The sequence below is a fragment of the Echiichthys vipera genome (assembly GCF_963691815.1).
Source record: "Echiichthys vipera genome assembly, chromosome: 12".
In the NCBI taxonomy this organism is placed as follows: Eukaryota; Metazoa; Chordata; class Actinopteri; order Perciformes; family Trachinidae; genus Echiichthys; species Echiichthys vipera.
Genome location: NC_139837.1, coordinates 9,796,864 through 9,817,855, shown reverse-complemented (window position 1 = coordinate 9,817,855; position 20,992 = coordinate 9,796,864). Strand labels below are relative to the sequence as shown.

At 43.9% G+C, this 20,992-nt stretch overlaps 2 protein-coding genes across 7 annotated transcripts in view; one reads left to right on the top strand and one right to left on the bottom strand.

Annotated features, from left to right (window-relative positions):
* Positions 1-1,377: 1,377 nt before the first annotated feature.
* insm2 (insulinoma-associated 2) lies at positions 1,378-3,467 on the top strand (the record flags this gene model as incomplete). Its single annotated transcript, XM_083924564.1, has 2 exons — positions 1,378-3,287; positions 3,318-3,467. Exons 1-2 carry the CDS (start codon positions 1,455-1,457, stop codon positions 3,465-3,467), a joined length of 1,983 nt encoding a protein of 660 aa, XP_083780690.1. The 5' UTR covers positions 1,378-1,454.
* A 1,868-nt stretch (positions 3,468-5,335) lies between these two features.
* Positions 5,336-20,992, bottom strand: part of ralgapa1 (Ral GTPase activating protein catalytic subunit alpha 1) — an 82,278-nt gene continuing 66,621 nt past the window's right edge. For 5 of the 6 annotated variants that reach the window (XM_083924244.1, XM_083924248.1, XM_083924247.1 and 2 more), the window contains 2 exons: positions 15,415-15,539; positions 5,336-9,298 (listed from right to left, as the gene is read on the bottom strand). In XM_083924244.1, coding sequence (XP_083780370.1) covers positions 9,153-9,298; positions 15,415-15,539 — 271 coding nt within the window. In that variant the 3' untranslated portion in view covers positions 5,336-9,152. Of the gene's footprint in view, positions 9,299-12,991; positions 13,024-15,414; positions 15,540-20,992 lie in introns of all 6 variants that reach the window. The other variant, XM_083924246.1, reaches the window with a different exon arrangement.

The window sequence follows — 20,992 nt, the reverse complement described above, 5'->3', positions numbered from 1 at the left end:
ACCTCGGGATCCCCCAGTTAGAGCTGGTTAATGTTGCCCGGGAAAGGGAAGTTTGGGGTCCCCTGCTGGAGCTGCTGCCCCCGTGACCTGACCCCGGATAAGAGGCTGAAGATGAGATGAGATGAGATAAGACTTGAGTGCAGTTACTACAAAACCATTAATAACAACATGAAGCGTCTTGGCCCTGTAACCTTTTTATCCATTTTAGATTATGGAGACCAGGTGAATATGAATGCCTCAGCTCAATATCTAAGGAAGATTGACGCCATTGATGCTTCTCTGAGGTTTAGAGCTAACTGTAGAGCCCTGACTCATCAATGCTCCAGTGGGATGATCGTCTTTGTCCACCAGGAGGCTGGGACACTTTTAATAACAAGGCCCTGCTCGGGCTACTGCCTTACATCTGTAATGTAATCACACGCAGAAGTGTTGATTCTTATGGTTTGCATTCAAATGATCAGGTGTTTTACCTTTACCTAGGATGGCACATGATGCTCAGGGTCTCTGCAAGCTACTGTTTTTTTTGGTTTGGTCTCCTTAAGCTGCTACGGTGTGTGTGCGTGCATGTGTGTGTGTGTGTGTGTGCGTGTGTCTGTGTGTGTGCGTGCATGTGTGTGTGTGTGTGTGTGTGCATGTGTAAGCCTGTCGTTTTAAATGTGTCTTTCTAAAGGTCTAGCCTTTTCTTTTTGATGCTTTTAATGTTAAATTATTTTATGCACTTTAAGGGATTGTACTGTGAATTTCGTTGTGCTGGTACAATGACAATAAAGACAATTAAATTCAATTAAATTCAATTCATTCAAGTGTGGCTGTCTGCTCCTTCTACCTGGAACACGCTGCAAACACACTGGAAATGAACTGAACTGATGTCTGTGAATGCTTTTAAAACTACACTGAGAGCACTTGAGACAACCTCCTTTACCTGTAACTGTTTATTTATATCCTTTTATTTATTGTCTGTATGATGTAACGTTGTAACTTTTGCTACCTCTTGGCCAGGACTCCCTTGAAAAGGAGGTTTTTAATCTAAATTGGACCTTTCCCGGTAAAATAAAGGTTCAAATTAAAAAATAACTGCACAATTGGGTCTGGAAGTACGTTAGGATTGATTTGGATAATAATTATTAAATGGCAGAAATGTGTTTCAGGTGTTGGACAATAAACAAACTTTGAGGACATTTTTATTTACCTTAAATGTGCGCGTGGTAACTGCACTTCGGCTTTAAGGAGAGACTGGGTATTAAACACAAACACGCGCACACACAGGATACCGTCACTGCGCTCTCATCACACCTGCGCGCCCCCCCCCCTCTCTCCCTCTCTTCCTCTCTCTCTCTCCCTCTCTTCCTCTCTCTCTCTCTCCCCCTCTGCCACTTCAAAGCTCTACTTGAAAGTGGGCTCGAGACAAGAGTCGTTATTCTTTGCGCCTGCTGGTGCCGCGCGTCATCTCCAACATGCCTCGAGGATTCTTGGTGAAGAGGAACCGGCGATGCTCGGCGTCATACCGGTCACGAAACCACAGTAATAACAAAGCTGGCACATATTACGGCGACTCTAAAGTGACGGAGGCGGTGAGGGAGAACGACGTGTCCCCGGTTGAACGGCCGGACGGACCGCTCCCGGTGTCCCGCGGAGACTCCACCGGTGTCAGAGAGCCGTGGAGCCCGCACGTGGAGTCTGCGCTGGAGGCGGAGGCGCACCGGAGCGCGCAGTTACCGGAGACCGAGGTGGACGTTTTGACTCCGGATAGTGACTTCTCCTGCTTCTTCCCACCTCCTCCGGTGCCCCCACGCGACTTGGCGTTGACGGAGTCTTGCAGCCCCGTTAAACCGGTCGGCACGAGGCTGCTGGAACAACACCACGAGTGCGCATCATCCCCGGAGCTGCCGTTCCTCGTGAGCTCAACGCCCACCTCCGTGTCCGCTTCTATCGAGAGGCTCCTCGCGAGCAGCAGCAGCAGCCGCCACGCGCCGTCCTACCTTCACAATGATAAATATGAGCCGGGTTTGGGTCACGTGCACCTGTTCCCGCCACTGACACTGATGAACCAGGAGCAGCACGTCGCGAGGAAACGCTCGTTCCTTGAGCAGGACCGACGCTTGAACAGCAACAACAACAACAACAACAACAACAACAACAACAACAACAACAACAACAGACACAACAAACAGCCCGTGGCCCCGGTAAAGAAACCCAAAGTCAACCGAAAACTGAACTTCGAGGATGAGGTCACGACCTCGCCGGTTTTGGGTTTGAGAATCAAGAAGGAGAGCCCCGAGCTGAGGAGACAGCGCGAGAAGTCGTCCGTCTCCACCGGGAACCAGCCGCTGGGAGAGTTCATCTGCCAACTGTGCAAAGAGGAGTACCCGGACCCGTTCTCCCTCGCGCAGCACAAGTGCTCCCGCATAGTGCGCGTGGAGTACCGGTGTCCCGAGTGCGACAAGGTCTTCAGCTGTCCCGCCAACTTGGCGTCCCACCGCCGCTGGCACAAACCTCGCCCGGTAAACAACCAAACAGGAGAGACTCCCGCAAACAAGAGCCAGCCGTTAAAAGAGGCACGAGGGCTCATTCAGCACGAGAGGCAGCCGGTGGAGACGGAGGGCAAAGAGAACGAGCTGCTGCGCGTAAACCCCAACCAGCACCACGGCGCGCTGGACAGCTCCCGCGTCAGGCTGCTGCTCCACGGTAGGTCTCGAGACAGCCCCGACAGCCTCGCGCCTCCTCACTACGACTCCTCGCTTCATTACCGGAGCCCGGTTGAAAGCTGTCTGGACCTGCAGCAGCAGCAGCAGCAGCAGCAGCAGCAGCAGCAGCAGCAGGTGAGAGCGGCGGACACCCCACCCGCGAGCCTCCTTTTACTAAACGGCAACCCAGACGAGCGCGCGGACCTGCCGCGGGTGCAGTCACTCCCGCACCCGCCGTTAACGTTCGTCCACTCCTCACCGGAGCAGGAGGAGGAGCTGTACGAGTGCCGGTACTGCGGGAAGAAATTCCGCCGACACGCTTACCTGAAGAAACACCTGGCCGCGCACGAGATGGCAACGCGTGCGTCGCCGCCCCCGTCGCCTTACGGCCAGGCGCGCGAGACCAGCCAGGTGTGCCTGTGTCACCTGTGCGGCGCGCGCTTCCCGTCAGTTGAAATCAGGGACAAGCACCGTCTGTGGCACGCGATGAGGGACGAGTTACTGGCGGGGACACTGGGAGGGGGACTCAGACCGGAGGGGTTTCACGCGCAGGGAGGTGAGAGCGGCACCGGGGAGTGCGAGCACCACCACCAGCAGCACCACCAGCAGCAGCAGCAACAGCAGCAGCAGCAACAGCAGCAGCAGCAACAGCAGCAGATCTTCACGTGCAAACAGTGTCCGTCCACCTTCTTCAGCTCCCCAGGGCTCGCGAGACACATCAACAAATCTCACCCGACGGAGAACCGGCAGGTGATGCTGCTGCAGATGACCGTGCGGCCGTGAAGCGCACGTGAACTGTGGCGTTGTGAAGTCCATTGGTTTCAGCTTCGGTTCCGTTGAACACCGGGACGGAAGCCTGTTGTGGTCAAACGTTTATCACTGTGTTATTGGACATGTTTGAGTCAGTGTAGCTTTGGTTTTGGACCCTTCTGTTCCCTGTTTATCCAGGAAATGAGCATAATCAGAGTTAACTCGAGTTTTTACTTCAGGTTTCACTCTAAAATAACTACAGTTTAACGTGACTACGGGAATATACAGGAAAAAAAATACCAATTGATCTAAAGTTGGATGGAGGCATATTTGTTTCTGTGTTTTAAGTAAGTAAATTCATTTGTAAGTCTTATTTTGAGTAATTCATAATATTTAGAATAACAATAATTCCCATGAGCACGGACAGTAGCATGGGTTACATACAGGGTCAAACAAATTCAAACATTTTTAAATATTTGAATTGTAAAATAGATCATAATAATGATTCAATCCTTTAAATAAGTCATAGAGTGTGGTCTGTACCTACTCTGTAAAGTGTCCTGAGAACCTTTGTTATGATTTGGCATTTTAAATAAAATTTAATTGAATTAAAATAAACAAATTGACCCAAAGGAACACAGATGCAACAGGTGAATAAATAAATAACCAAGCCAATTTTAGGTTTTCCGTTTAAATCAGGAAAAGTCATAAAATATTAAGCAAAAAAAGAAGATGTAAACCATGTTTTTAGAGATGTTAAACCTTGAACGGGGTCAAATTGAGCCCAAGGATCACAGGAGGGTTAAGTTCATGTCTAAGTTGTTTCACAAAGGTCCCCTTATGATACACCGACACTAAAGCGATGCTCGCGTCAACCATTAAACTGATAAGATCAATTAAAAGTTAATGTTAATAAAACTTTCCTGTCGCTGAAACTATTGAATAACGCTGAACACACTGGAACTGTCCATGGTGCTGAAAGACAAACACCTTCTGACGCCATTCAGCAGGATTTTAATACAACCACGAGTGAAATCTTGCTTGTTTTTCCTTCACTGGACACGTGCAACATCTTTGATGATTAAATAAATTAACAGCAGGATTATTAAAATGAGGAAATTAATGGAGGCAAATTAAAGTGTGAATCCGTAGCGAAGACCACAATAAGTCTAAATATGTGACGTGTTGTTACTGGGGAGTGATACACTCATTAGTAACTATATAAAGAAGTATTTCTAAAATGTTTCGTATCTGTATTGGCATGGGTGATGGGTTCTCATATTACACCCAGCACTCTGCAAACGATTGGACATTTAATAACAAATACTCAGCTGTTATAGTTAGTGAGCACTTGAGAGAATGGGGCAGAATCAGTCTTGACAGAAAGGACATTTTGATTACGACTTATTAGTTTTTTTACAGTGACGCAGTGATCGACACAAGTCCCTTTACGTTTAAACTCACGCTCAACGTATTTCTGTGACGCTCTGGGGGAGTCACGTGTGTTAAATGACTTACTGTACTGTAATATGTCATTTCATTTAGAAAGTGACCTTCATTACCGCAACAACTAGGTGACAAATCAGTGTTACTTTATTTCATGTACAGTGAACAACAAAAGAGAATAATCAGAGACCATAATATGCCTTTTATAGTAAATGTGCTTCTCAGCTCTAAAGTATTTTCCTACAGAAATGGATCATTTAATGTTAGTACTGCTGGTAAAAACGACGTCTTTGTCTTATTATATATGACTGTTTTAATATTTGCTAAATGCCTTCATGATGCTGAATATGTAACTGTAGTTCTCTGAAGCCTACACAGTACTATTTTGATATGTTTGAAGTTGGATGTGAAATTTATCCTAAATTATTGTCAATAAATGTCAACGAGGAGTCCTTTTCCTGTCAACTTATTCATGTGATGTTCAGTCTGGTGTACACACACACACGCACACACTCACAGACAAACACACGGCATATATGCAGTCAAGTGGTACGAATCATTTATTGTCAAATTCCATCATCGCACACTCACGTCCACTCCGTGTCCAAAAGAGACATTACACTTTTACGTACTACAGGTCTGACACGTAACACTGTTTTGGGGGGCGTGCGCGTGTCGTGATACAGTCGTTACATGATCAACACATGCGGTGAGTGCTGAACCGGTGTCATGCAGTATGTACAGTCAGTAGCTACATACGTCAGCTGAACCCGTGTCCATCAGCAAGGGGACACGTCTGCAGTTGATTATGGCTGCAGAAGCAAAGGGTCTGGTGTTTCTCGCTCTATTTAGACGACAAATTATTGTTAAAAAGTCAGAGAAATACAGAAACAACGTGAGTCAGAACATCCACACAGACAGTCCTCAGGGACGTTGGTATGAATCCTTTATAATGCTGAAAGGCTTTGGGTAACTTTAGGTTTCCTATACATTTTGGTTGCTGCTAATTAAGCTTTTTAACCCTCACGCCTCCCTCAGGTTTACCAACGCTAATAAACTGCTACAAAATCATCATAAATCAATATTTTTTCCTGATTTCTTTTGATTAAATCCCTTAATTAACTTCTGTCCTGGTCAAAATGATCAAATATTCAATCCTTTTTTGGGTTTTTATCCCTTTAAATGCCAGTTTCATTCATTTAAGTTTGAATTAATTATTAAAAAAAGACAAAAGACGAATTATTTACCATATAATAATCAGTAGGTTGATGAAACTTTGCAGGTGATTAGAGTCTTGGATATGTCAAGGATTGATTTCTTTGCATTAGGCATTCTTTATGCAGTTCAAGATACTGACTCCGGACATCTTACTGCTATTTATTATATGGAAAATAATTAATTTTAATTTTTTGTAATAAATCACTTAAACTTTAAACAATAAAACTGTCATTCAAAAGGTTAAAATCCTGAAAATGATTGAATGTCTGGTAGTTTTGAGTGGGGGTGAAGTTGTTAAAGAGATTTATGAAACAAAACAAATAAAAATCATAAGAAAATATTGATATGTGATGATTTTAAAGCAGTGTTTTGTGCGTGGGCGTTCTCAGCCACGAGGGGAACCACAGGGAGCAAAATGCACCACAACAGTATAAAAGACATGTCAGAGAAAGAAACAAATTTGGCTAAAAATAAGAATTCTTACCAACATTTATGCCAAAAGCTACAACGGAGCCAAAATGATCTGAAAAATATAAAAAAACTTGTGAAAAATGGCCTTTTTTTGCCCGAGGGAGGCGTCAGGGTTAAACTACAGCCTGAGATCAATTCCAGTTGAGTGTGCGGATCATTTAGAGTTCATCCAAACGCTGAAATCCTCAGTATTTATGCCTCTTTTCCCCAGGAAGCATCATGACTGCAGTAAGTGCGTGGAGTCACTGGTATTTAAATCTAAGGAGTATAAAAGGAGTGTGCGGTACTGAACAGGTCCTGGCTGTCAAAGTGTTTACGGGGTGTAACCACCACGCAGACTCAGACGCAGCAGGTGAGTGAAGGGTGACGGATCAGAGTGCAGCGGGGCTATCGCACGACGTGTCGCAGCAAATCAATGGTGCTTCAACCTCAGCGGGAATAATAATTGGAACAGCAATAATTTAAAGGGACAAGTCAAACCTCAGCTGACATCAAATACTCACACAAAGTTACACATGTAACGCGGATTTTACCTCATTTCAATGGCAACATTCACCCCACGGAGGGGTAAAAAACAAAAGTTTAACAATCCCTTTCTCTCTACAGTAACAGAAAATACAGTTGTGGATACACTTTAAGCAGTGAAGCATAAAAACCTTTAGCTCAGATCCATATTTTCAAATAAAGACCTTTCATACGTGTGTTTCATTTACGAGGCGTCGGCATTAATGGAGACACGCGGACGAAGAAGCCGTCGTGTAAAATAAATGGAAGAACGTCCGGCCCTGATAAACCCCCTGGAGAACCACGGCTGTGATGTTCATAAAGGAAAACCTGAAGTACGTAAACAACGTAAGCCAATTTGAAGCGTCGAGCTGAACCGACGGGAGTGCGGTAACGAGGACGTTCAATACATGAATGGTAGTGTTACGGTTTCTGGACTGTGATTACACGCGGATCCCCTCCATCCAGACCTGGAGCTGGGGATGAGTCGAAATATAAGAACAGTTAAAAAAAAGACAAAGAAAAAACGATGTAGTAGTGATGAGAAGCTGCCGTGTCTTTCCTTTCTCCCCCTCTTTGGCCTTCTCGGTTCGACAGTACCTCTCCTTTTGTACACTTTGTTTCTCCTCCTTCCGCTAAAGGGGTGAAAACAAATCGACAGGCCGCGACTAAACCAGACACAAAAGACCCAGCGGTTACTCGTGTCAACGGGGGAGAACAGCACTTGAGCTAAAACTGAAATTACCTTTTGAATTCCCGGAGAACGAGGTGCAAACTGGTTTATGAAGAGGAAGAAAACAAAACAAACATTTCATCATAAAATCTCGTAGTGTCAGATGCGTGGTCAGAGGTCACACCACAGTTTGGCTTTGGCAGCTATTCTCACATTACGGTATATACACACACACACACACACACACACACACACACACAACAAGCCTCCTCACACTGTACACTGCCTTATAGATAGCATATATCTACTATATATATATATATTTAGACTCGTACATATATAGATATACAGAATATATATATATATAGCTAAAGGGACAAAAACAAAAGCTGTGGTTCCATTGCGTCAGATGACGAAGTGACACTGAACTTAAAAATACAGCAACATTTGGGTCAAAACACATTTTACAGTCATTAAAAAATAAAAGAAAAAGGAAAATAAATGCGATGAACATCAGTGCTTGTCCGTATTTTACAGCATGGGCAAAGAGAAGTTTGTGTAAGAAGTGCTTCCTCTTTGATCGGTTTCTCTTGTGTTTTTCTGGAAAGCGCTTTTCTCTCCTTTACTCCCTCCATTGGTACTTTAACACTGATTCTCGCATCTCTTCGGGTCAAGGGTCAACCTTCAGTGCCATAAGGTCAAGGAGGGTCTTATCTTTTTTTATTGTCAGCAAACGAATGCGTTTTTATTTACATTTGTACGAGGACTGAATAGAAACGGACCCCCGCCTTTATCTTTACGGGCCTAATGCTCCGCCGAGAACAAAAATAGATCTATCCATGCGACACTACGGGTGCAATCGTTCTGAATTCAGTTTTCTTTTTGTAATATCAAAACTCGCGATTGCGTCTGTACACGCGTGGACTGCCTATAGTACAAATATACAGATCTCGTTGAGTGTGCGGTGTCAAACACTTAAGCTTTGTTCGCAGTCGCGGTCACACTGGAGGTTGTGCAAGTTCAAACATGGCACAGATTATTTTGACTGATAACTGCTCGGGCTTTACTTGTTTCTACTGTGCACCCGTTCAACTCGTTTGATTTTGTTTTTTAGAGCAAAGCCAAGGATAAACACAGCAGCTGTGAGCGATTTCAACATAAAGTTACAGTGTCATATAGTTCACAGAATACTACGTGCTTTCAACAGTACAACCGTGTGACCAAGCGTTCTGCGGAGGCTAATTCTACTGTGGGAAATGTCCCAGTAACAGTTCATGTGTGTCATGTTTAATTTCTTGTACTTTGAAGCAGGACTGTGGACCGAAAGTCCTCGGGAGAAACATCTTTCACGGACTGAGAGTCTGATTGCTTGTTCAGGTGGGACCGGGCAGCGCAACCCGGAGAGCTTAAGTCTTATTGGCCGATCCAGAGGAGCGTCGCAGCTTCATGGACATGCGACTCTTGCTAGTCCGAGGAGACATGGGGGACGCAGAGTCGCTCCCGGCCTCCCCAAGAGCCGGACTTTCTCCCCGAAGAATCTCTAGGCAGGAGCCTGAGGAAGAGGAGGAGGAGGAGGTGGAGGTGATGGGGCAAGTGAAGAGGATGGATGGATGGATGGATGGGAGAGGGTAAAGGAGAGGAGGCAAATAAGAGAATGAAAAGGAAGAAGGGACAATAAGAAAATCACATCACCAGCGCCAAGATGTTCTACTGAGCCAGACTGCACAAACTACAGTCACATGGGGAAAATGACACACAGACAGACACAAAACAATACAAGCTCTATTTGTATTCAGAACAGGGTCCATTTTAAATCCCTACAACCCCCTAGACTCGCTTAACGAACACGTTTGACGATGCTCCTTCGCCGTGAGGACCTCTGAGAGTGTATATGTAATGTAAATAAACTTGACGTCACATGATTACTTGACAACGTTTTGGGTTTAGCTGAGGCTGATTGGTCTTTGGGGCTCAGCTCTCACTGGCTGTTATTGATGATGAGTCGTCAGTGGATGAGAAGCTCCATCTAGACCGAAGCTTTAACATACTGGAGTAGTGAGGATCACTCAGAGGGAGATTATTACTTTTGAACCTGCACTCTGCACGACTGTCTTGACTTTATTTGAACAGTGGTGACTAAACACAGTTGATATTTTACAGAAAATCCATCTTTTCATTTTTTATTTGAAGGAGAAGGAGAAGGTCAAAGTGTTTGGTGCATGTACAGCACAATCATCATCATCATGCATGTATTTATAGACCACAATAACAAATCTTTGATCATCCAATAGGCTGCATGCATCAGGCTTCTCTGATTTACATCTGTTCCACTGTGATTTTATGACCCATACTATACCCAGACCCTTTTCATGACATTATTAGGGAATATTTGTTTGGTAACAAAATGTAAGGTTAAGTGATGAAGTAGTCGTCACAGTATGCTTTAGTGTTTAGTGAGTTTTAAGCGTATTTCAATGAAAGTGTGGCAGGAAACTTCCTGTTTGGATACAACTGTGTTAAAGGATCAGGTTTAAAATGGTTTATATACTTGTTCTGCACCGCTGCATCACTTGAAAGATCTGACTTTACAGTTTATATCGGTTACAAGTTAGTCAAGAGCTGCTCACTACTGGCTACTAACGTCAGCAAGTTACTGTTAAAAGGGATTTCCACATGAGCTGTTGGGAAACTAGAGCAGAAAACTGGACTATAACGAGAACAAAACTGGAACTACTGGGTCTAAAGATGATATTTAAGATGCTGGAGATGATATTACATGAGGTAAAAGAGCTAAGGTGTTTTTTCTATCTATAAAGCGTACCATTCACAGCTAGCATGAAGGACCTTCTGCTTCAGACCCTTCCCCTTCACCCTGAGCAGGTTAAAGCTGTCTAGTGGTTTAGGGACCATCATGTACATAACACTATGCTCCTCTAGAGAGGAGCAGAGTAGGAGGAGGAGGATGGAGAGGACAGGAGAGGAAAGGAAACAAAATAAGAAAAGTAAAGGAGAGGAAATAAAAGGAAAGAGGCAGGAAAGGAGAGGAGGACCAGTGGCAATAAAAGAGGTGATAAGATGGAAGCAGAGGACACAGGAAAGAGAGAAACAGAGATCAAATATAAGGGAAGAGAAGAAAATGCGCAGGAAAGAGAGAGGAAAGTATAAAAAAGGAGAGGGTGAAGGAGCAGTAAAGGCGTGAAGGAGGGACGGCCAGAGAAGAAAGAAAACAGAACAAATGAATCAACACAAAGAATAAGAAGTTGCCGCACAAAAAGAGAAAAATACACTGAAGAGACAGAACGGAAAGACAAAACACACAACACACAAAACATGGACAAGTAACGATGATACAGGTAACATTTGAACTACACCATCTGTGTGCTTCACTTTGGCTTATCCCCACCACTTCATGTTAGTTTAAAGGTGTGTGTGTGTGTGTGTGTGTGTGCACAGTGCTACGTCACATCAAAACCAGGAGGAGAGGAACATACAAAAGGTTAGAGGTAGAGTTTCACCAGGTCAGTGTGACGTCGCAGGTTAACAGAGCAAACAGGAAAGTTACAGAGTGAGTGAACAGACCAAAGAGCAGAAAATATCACGTTGTTATGAAAAGGATATGTCACTTTCATCAGGCCACTGAGTGTAGTTTGGTACGATGGAAAATCTAGGTCTGTGTCATGGTAATGTGTTCAGATGAACGGTGTTTGGCCGCGCTCTCAACGGTGGAAGTCCCCATATCGATGCCCACATTGCTACGACACAGACCTGGGTTCAAATGGAAACAGTATCTCTTTAAGGATCAAAGTCACACATGGTATTAAATAAACTGGAGCTTTGTTTCCAGATGGTTTAAGCTAAAAATCTAAAAAAGAGCCAGTGTGCATTATCTACCCAGCAGCAAACAGCAGGCGGACAGAGTTAGTGGCTATCTGGTGAACGTGGTGGAGCGGGTATTTCAGAATCAAAACCCCCCTAAGAGAGTGAATATGGGACTAATGCTGCATTCCAGTCAAAGCCGAAGGATCGTTAATTGTCCCTCGTCTGACCTCTTAGTGTTCAAGGTGCTAAACAAAAAAACATGGCTGACTGTCAGTGCGTTTACATGCACATCAGTAACCCGAAAATGGCCTTCCCCACGTTTACATGAGAGGGAAAATGATAGGAGTAACTCGACCTCCAGTACAGTAGGTGGCGCTCCACCAACATACAACTGGCCGACATTTGGACAGAATTACGACAGAAATGGGTCTTCTTGGTAGCGATGTTACCTGCCATGATGAAGTCCTCCCTCGATTTAACGCTTACACTTTATTGTTGCTTTTTTTTTCATGTTTGTTTTTCTGTTGCTTCCTGGTTTATTTTGTTTCCAGGTCAAAAGCCACCGCGGCGGAGTGGGGAGGAGGGAGTTCTTACCTCGGCACATGCGCAGACGAGAAACCCGATAATAATCTGGGTAAAGCGTTTACATGTGTGTTAACCGGGGTACGAGAGCTCTGATTTTACCCGTGGTACGGTGTTAACATGATGTTTGAGAAACTGGAGTACGCCCTTTTAAACTGCATATAAATGCACTGTGCGCGTTAAGGTTAGGTGACAAACTAATGCTTCGGGCACACAGTGAACTCTCAGCAGTGAAGCCTCCTGGCATATTTAAACAAAACGCAAGAGGAAAAATGACGGTAACAGTCAGTTTTACTATATGATAATGCTATTTTTATTACAGACAGGCAGATTTACTTTACGTTGCCTTCTAGTTGATGCTTTACCATTTACAATGGCCACTGCTGTTACGTTGCTACCAAGTGGCTAAAATATAAAAAAATAAAAATAATCACAGCAACGGCAGCATTTAAAAAGAGCAGATTGGTGGGCCGGTGACCACGGTCTAGATGACAGTTAAGAACGAGAGCTGTGACATAAGTTTGATGAACCAAGTGGGAGAAGGACAGGGCTACAATTTGTGTTTCAAAATGAAAAGTTACATAATGAAACAAAGCTTGATCCAATCTCATGCCTCCCAACGAGCAAACCATAATGAGTCATGCCAAACTACACCCACAGATGAGCTGAAAATGAAACTTCCTTTAAAGTCGTTTCAAACAATATAAAGACATGCACACCTGCTTAAACACAGAGGAGAAAAGACAAAATGGCGGAGGAATCGGAGGAGAGCAGAGGTTAGGCTGAAATGTCAGTAGGAAGAGCCAATCAGGACGGGGCGAGTCAATCATGTGACCAGGCTTACCTTTTAGCTATAGGCAAGTGAGACATTACGATCTAAAGGAGGGGGGGAACAAAAAGAAAAGAAAAGAAAAAGACAAAAAAAATAATAGATAAACAAAAATAAAACAGAGAAAAGTAAATTGAACAAAATAAAACCGAAAAAAAAAAAAAAAAAAATGAACAAAATGAAATAAAGGAACAAAATGGGTGAAATTAAAATAAGAAAGACAAAAAAACAGAAAGAGAGAAGAATGTTTGATCATTGTGCTGTTAAGGTAGGGGACCTGTAAGTTAATATAGGGAGAGGGAGAGGGAGAGAGAGAGAGAGAGAGAGAGACATAGATACACAGAGAGAGAGAGAGAGAGAGAAAGGGGAGGGGTGCAGTCATTTGAGCACAGTTTATTTCAGAGCACAGGATCACTTTGCCATCCAGATTAAGTAAAACACACCATCTGAATTATGATATTTGGAAACGATGCTCATATTAGGATTCAGGATCAGGCAAATTGAGACGTTCGAATACTGAGCTGAGTGTCTGTGAGAAGCAAACCTTTGGATCCTGTGCTCTGAAATGACATTTGGGGCCGAACAACACGCTTACAACTCCCAAAACAGCAACACACTGCTTCTGACCGGGGGTTTCAGCACCATACGATATTTGAACAAACATTTTGGGGGAAATAATGGCGTCCCAGGTTGTGTTTGATGTTATTCAGCCTCAAAGCAGGTGGATTATTAATATTGTACCATTATTGAAAGTTTTTGACACAATAGCTGTTGAGATGAAGAGCAGGAAGAAAAACAATACTGATCAATTACATGCATATTTAGACAAACACACACCTCTCTCTCTCTGTGTGTGTGTGTGTGTGTGTGTGTGTGTGTGTGTGTGTGTGTGTGTGTGTGTGTGTGCGTCTCTCTCTCTCTCTGTGTGTGTGTGTGTGTGTCTCTCTCTCTCTCTCTCTCTGTCTGTGTGTGTGTGTGTGTCTCTCTCTCTCTCTCTCTGTGTGTGTCTCTCTGTGTGTGTGTGTCTCTCTCTCTGTCTGTCTGTCTGTGTGTGTGTGTGTCTCTCTCTCTCTCTCTCTCTGTGTGTGTGTGTGTGTGTCTCTCTCTCTCTCTCTGTGTGTGCGTGTATCTCTCTCTCTCTCTCTGTGTGTCTCTCTGTGTGTGTGTGTCTCTCTCTCCCTCTCCCGCATGTGTATATATATAGCATATATATGTATAAATATACATATACTGTACGCATGCACGCACGCACGCTTGCATAAACAGTTCATATCTCTCCTTTATGCTTTATATTCCTCTTTATAATAAACATGTGCATCTTAAAGCTGCAGAATTCAATTACTGTAAATAACTCCCACGTCGAATAATTGAATTCTGTGTGAGTCAAAGGACAGTACGCTATTTTAAGTTACACTTAACCAGACACATTACCCACAAAAATCATCAGTATCCGTCTAATAAACTTAACAGGATACATATTAAGAGTTATACAGTAGAGAATATAACTCCCATGTGTATGCCTGGCATCTGTACAGCTGATCAGATGTCAGCTAATTCCTCAGAGACGCTCTGGAGACACAAGAAGCAGCTTCGGACAGAAACTAGAACTCATCAGATACAAGACTGTGAATCAGGCTGTGTGTGTGTGTGTGTGTGTGTGTGTGTGTGTGTGTCAGCTCTGTCGTTATTAGTACTAGTCATCTGGAAGATTTTCATTTAAATGAATGTCTGCTGTCTCTCTATCACAGAATAGTCCACTGATGAACGCCCTTGCCTCTGCGGTATTAGGAACTGTGTGTCTGTGACACAGTCTGTGACATGTTTTCCATCACTCAGCAGTGGTTGGCCAGGCGGAGCGAACGCAACAGACTTGCTCTTCAACCAATTGAGAATGATGCGCCGCACCGTCTTTTTCCGTCTCTGCGGAGCCTTCACACTTTACACAAAATATGTGAAGACTTCATTTTTCTTCACTATGGCGAATATAAACCTAGCTTAGTAAAGTGGAAGTCAGCTGAGGCATTTTCAGAAACAACCAAGGTGGCTGCAGCTGGTGTGGAACTATCTGTTGTTGTTGTCGTCATCGTCACATTTCATTGCTCTGATCGGTCTATGTCTCGAGTCGATGTCTATCCAATCGCGTCCAGAGGTATTTTGGCCGTTGATCGCGCTCTTTGAAAACCCAAAAGGTGGTTCCAGACTAACTTACATTCACGGTCTGTTCCGACGACATCAGGCTCTGGGGTAAGGGACGCGAAATAGCAAGAATGTTTGTGTCTAAATTTGGCCATCGGTTCAAAAGCAGCTTTCACGTTGCGTCAGTGACCAGTTCTGTCAAAGCCCGCCTCCGAGATTTTGATTGACAGGTGTAGCTGTTGTTGTGGTATCATATTTGCCTGATGACTGGATGTTTCACGGAGCAAAAGGTCGTGTCTTACCTGTGTCAGAGGGCAGGTGTGTGCAGGGGGCAGGGCTGTAGACTCGAGCTGCATAATCCTCAAACGTAGTCGGCTCCTGGTGGTGCTGGACGATGGTTTCTAGGTATCTGGCTCGCTCCTCGTAGCTGAGGTCAAAGGTCAAGGTCAAACAGAAAGAGACAGAATCCAACAGAACATGAAAAAAAAATCTGGTAGAGGACAGAGATAAAATATTCTGTGGTTCTAGAGGAACTTTGTCAAGGCCGACACAGTAACGCTAATGTCATAGTAATGTCATCAAGGTTATCCAAGTTTAGGCTCAGAAATAACAAAAAGTCCAAACAACTGGAGGTGTGGAGTGGAAAGACTTGGGTGTTTACCAGGAGGGGGGATGGGGGGTTAATAAAAGACTATGCAGTGGCATTATGGGAAATGTAGGATCCAGTAATCTAGGAGTGTGACCCATACGAGGGACTTAAGGTCAGGATATTTCAGCCATTCTGATTTTAAATCTTAAATTGGTCCCAAAGCTTTGTGGAGATTAAATCCCTGAAGTGCCTCTTTAAGTAGGTTTTAAGTTGAATATCGTATGCATTCTGTACTGCTATAATGAAGTTTCACTACTTTAATGTATTGTTTATTAACCTGTATATTTCAAAATGAATTAAAAAACCTTTATCCAGATGTTTAAGGGGAAAAAACATGGGTTTTATTCCCGCTTAATTGACTTAAAGCTGCTTCGTCTGTCTATTGTTTATCTAACAAATGTATGCAAGTGCAATAAGAAATTGCTGGAGTACCCCTAGTATGTATTGCAAGGATATATATTATCTATATCTGAAAATAATTAGATCGATTTATAAGAATAGAGGCAAAACTGAATTAGACTCTCGAAAACAAAGCAAATACAAAACTGAAGAAAAGACAAAGAACAAGAATGAATAATGCATAATGAAATATGAGTAAGCAGCGTTTTTCAGACCCCGGTTAACTCCATATACCTCGTTTTTAACGTGAGACTGCTGTGGTCAAAAAAAAGAAGAAGAAAAGAAACCAAAGCCTTTTATCATCTGCTGTTACAGCCTTCAGCATTGAATTGAAAAAGAGGCGCAGGGATTGAGCAGCGAGCGCAGTAAATGGAAACCAGGACTTCAACTGTCCATCTATTAGAGATAACCTCATTGATAGAATGACATTTACCCTCTCTTCCTTAGTCCTACTCATACATCCAACCATAATGACAGCCAACACACACATACACACACACAACTCAGTCTCATCATCTCCAAACAGTATTACCATTTGCTCGGTGAGCTCCAATAACGGAGGATTTTCAATGAGAGCGGAGTGTGTGTGTCTGTATTTGATAAGAGTGGTTGTGAACAGGCACAATGTGTGTATGTAAGTGCGTGTGTCCCTGTTTGAGTGTGTGATGGGATTAGGCCAATGAATCTTCAGAATGAAATCTGTGTGTTTGTACCCCAGTGTGTGTGTGTGTGTGTGTGTGTGTGTGTGTGTGTGTGTGTGTGTGTGTGTGTGTGTGTGTGTGTGTGTGTGTGTGTGTGTGTGTGTGTGTGTGTGCGTGCGTGCTGGTGCGTTGTGAATGGGTTGGCCATCTGTAATAGCTCCCATGGGTTTTCTATTGGGTTAAAGAGATGGTCTATGGGCCTCAGAAGGAGAAAGATTCAGGTCTAATGGTAACTGATCCAGTTAGAGACAATGATAATAACAACAATATGGCTCCTTTAAAGTGGAGGGACAGACTGCGCTGGAGGAATTAAAGAGAAAGGAGGAGGGGAATGAGCGGGAAAAAAAAGGGGGGCAAAGAAGAAATGAAGAAACTTCGGACAGATGACTCCAACAATACTTTTCAAATGCTCACTTAAATCAGACTGACAAAGGCAAGGAAGTTGAGCTAGCGAGAGAGGGGACAAAGGCGGGAGAGAGGGAGGGATGGAGGCTGGAGGTGAAAAGAAAGCGAGATGCCGGGGGAGTAAGAGAACTTGTAAAAAGACAGGAAGGAAATAGCAAGGGTGAAGAGGAAGAAGGGTGAGAATCCAGCAGCACGCCACAGTGGAGGTGGAAGAGGAGGGCAGCGGGTGAGACAGTGGAAGGAGGATAATTAAGTAACAACACGATGTGGCGCGTGTGTGCGTGTGTCTGTGTGTGTGTGTGTCTCCCGGAGAGAGCTGAGAGAAGAGAAGCAGTTACACAGAGTGTCAAGTGTCTCTCACACCCGGTCTTTTTGTGATCTCGCCGTTTGCCTTTTCCTGCTTCCCGCTCCCCTGCATCGCACTTCCTCCTCAGGTGAATGAATGTGTATGTATGTGTGTGTGTGTGTGTGTGTGTGTGTGTGCGTGTGTGAGAGAGAGAGAGAGCAGCAGCTACAGAAATAAAAATGGCCAATATCATACTTTTCTGAAAGGTGAAAAGGTTTAAAGGACACCTGCGGGAAAGATGAGTCCAGAGGCAGGGGGAACTGAAAGAGAGAACAAGGAGCAGAGCGAGAACACACAGGCACGATACCACCGCTGAGATAAACGACATCATTTTACTTTTCTTCACTCTTTCTCCATCTGCCTCCATCCTATCTCTCTCCCTCTTTCTTCCTCTCAGTGTGGGTTCCTGCCTGTGGCCTTATGTCACTGTGCCACAAACACCAGCTCCCCACTGCGAAGGGGCAGCATCAGGAGAGAGTTGGACGCACTCTTAAGCCCTATTCAGACGGGATTAGCTTCATGTGGGGACGTGGGGTAAGGTCATTTTTACCCGAGGTTGTAGTCCCATCCGAATGCGCCGTGTCAGTAATTATTCAGGAGAATGTCGGTAAAAATTAAGGGGATTTTTTGCCTTCTGTAAAACGGTCCGCAAAAAATACCTCAGGTAAAACTAGAACTGTTAGGGGGGGCCGGTGGCACAGAGGTTTGAGCAGTCGCCCCATGTAAAGCGGCTGAAGGTCCTGGAGGCCTGTGGCCCTTTGCTGCATGTCTCCCCCTCTATCACCTCATTTCCTGTCTGTCCTATATAATAGGACTTTTGTAAAGCATGTTTGCACATGCACAAGCACGAGGCCTACGGCGGTTCTGACGTCATTTTATGTGCGCCTGTTCGGACATAGAAAAAATAAGGACGGACCATGCACGGACATTTAAAACAATGGCGGCGAAAGGTTCACGTTGGTGTGAGGTGGAGTGTTTATGGCAGATTTGGTCGGATGAAAATAATATCTACTTACTCCCATTAAACCAAAGTGAAGCCAAAATATCATGGATACGGGCGCTGCCATCTTGCTCAGTTGGAGTCTGCATAGTCATGATCGGGCAGGGTCAAAGTCCCGCCTATCGACCCGCCTGCCCTATCCCAATCAAGTCAATCACAGCTGTCAATCATGATACATCACCCAGTTTTTATTAATTCACTTCAAACTTGTCAGAAAAGATGAATACTTGAAAAAACATCAGCGTGAGTAGTATTTGATGTGCTCTTAGACATTTGACTTCGGCTCTCATCCGCTAAACATGGAAGCTGTCGTGTTTTCCTTTTTTATATATATTTTAGACGCAACCACAGTATTGATAATCAGGTAACATACGTGAAAACATCTGTGTGGGTGGACTATGGGTGTGAAGGGGCCTTAATAACATGTTTATGACATAACGTATATCCATCCAATACACTGGGGTAGATTTACATTCCTCAGAATATATGATGGTATAGGGGTAACTTGTTTAAATAGTTGGCAAACGCCTCACTTCGACCGTTATTGATCTTGGAAAGTCTAAGTCTTACTTTTAAAGAGAATGTATGGTAATCTTCATTTGTCTTTGGCTACCAGATATTTCACCTAGCTCCTACTTGGCCCTGGAAACACAACTCAGCAGGTTTGGAGCTGTTGATCATAGAACATCTTCTTCATTGTTATCTAACTATGTTCCCGTAGTTTGCTCAACTTTGTTTCCCAATTTGAATCTTGTTTTGTGAAGCGTTTTCTTGGTGCATCTCTGCATGAAATTATGAGTGCTATCAAAACGTTGAAACCAATGAGGTCAAAGAAAATAAGACTTGCATTCATCCCTCCATCCAAGTGGCAGTCGTCACTATGAAATCTACTGTAATTGAATGTCAGACGGCTGCTCTATTAAGTCATTAGCAGAAAAATATCTCTTTCGGAGAGAGAAAATGAAAAAATGAGGGGAAATTATTGAGGGAGAAAGACTGGCATGGGAGGAGAGGAGAAAGACGGACAGGAGAGAGATAACGGAGAGAGGGGGCGGATAAAAAGGCTCTTTTGTATCGAGTCAGAAACTCATTTTCTTGTGCGTGGCTGAAAAGAGAGGAGATAGTGAAGTGTTCGTGCCTTCTCCAGCTCGTACTCTCTCTCACTCTATTTCAGCCCCTTTTCTCTCCCTCGCTCTCCCGCAGTGCGGTTCATTGTGGCGGTGTTCGACTCCTGTGATCACTTGAGACTGAGGGAGACTGGAGGAGAGGAGGCGAGGGGAGGAGAAAGAAAGCTTGTTAGCGCATTAGGAGCTGGGACCACCACTGGGATGTGTGCGCGTGTACCGATGTTTGTATGGAGGATTGTGCGTCCGTACATAGAGTATGGTGTGAATATACTGTATGCAACATGAGTTCATTTATACGTTTTATTATTAATTCATTTTTTTCCAAATTGTGATAAAAATAAGGGAAGGAGTCAAACTTTTTCCTGTGTCAGTCTTCCATAAAGGAGCTTTCTTGGGTCTGCCAGGACATGTGTTTATAGCTCAGCTGGAGTCTTTACACCGGTCCTATCTGGAGCAAAAGACGTTTTTATCTTTGAAAGGCTCTCTCTACAGATGGCCGTCTGCTCAAACTATGCTTAAAGTGCTTTGAACGTGTTATATATTCAAATCACATATGTCATTTCAAATAGTATGTGCGTGGATTCGTTCTTTACAAGGCAGGATGACATGTTAACCCGTCCAGCTCGATTGCTAGTGAGGGTTTTAAACTGAGTAACTGTGTCTTCTGTGAATTGAGAAGCATAGACTGTATAAAATATAGATGTAGCCTCTGTGACATCGATCATATGTTTCCTTAGAGCAGTTGTGAAGTTGTGGTTGACTTTGCCAAAGTCCAAAAATGGGTAAAGAAGTGGGGCTGAAGTGGGCCCAATGAAGGCTGGCTGCCGAGCTAGCCAGCACCCACCTGCCACTCAAAGTGACGTAACTTATTAACTTCAAGCCTCAATACAACTCTGTTTGATGGGACACAGTGTAAACTGTAGATAGAAACAGAATGTGATGATTTGCTAATAATTGAAATCCTCTATTTATCTAAAAATAGCACAAAGGCTAAATATTAAATGTTGGAACTGAGAAGTGTCATTGTTTTTTGAAAATGATATGCCGGTTTTTGATTTGATGCCAACAACAAGAAAGTTGTGATAGTGGCGGCAAAGGAATGGAAAAATTGTGAAAAATGGAAAAGTGGTTAAAGCAGCAGCCGCGGGTTTGACTCCGACCTGCGGCCCTTTGCTGCAAGCCCCCCGCCCCTCACCCCATTTCCTGTCTTTCCATAATAATAAAGTAAAACCTGCCAAAAAATAAGTTGTTAA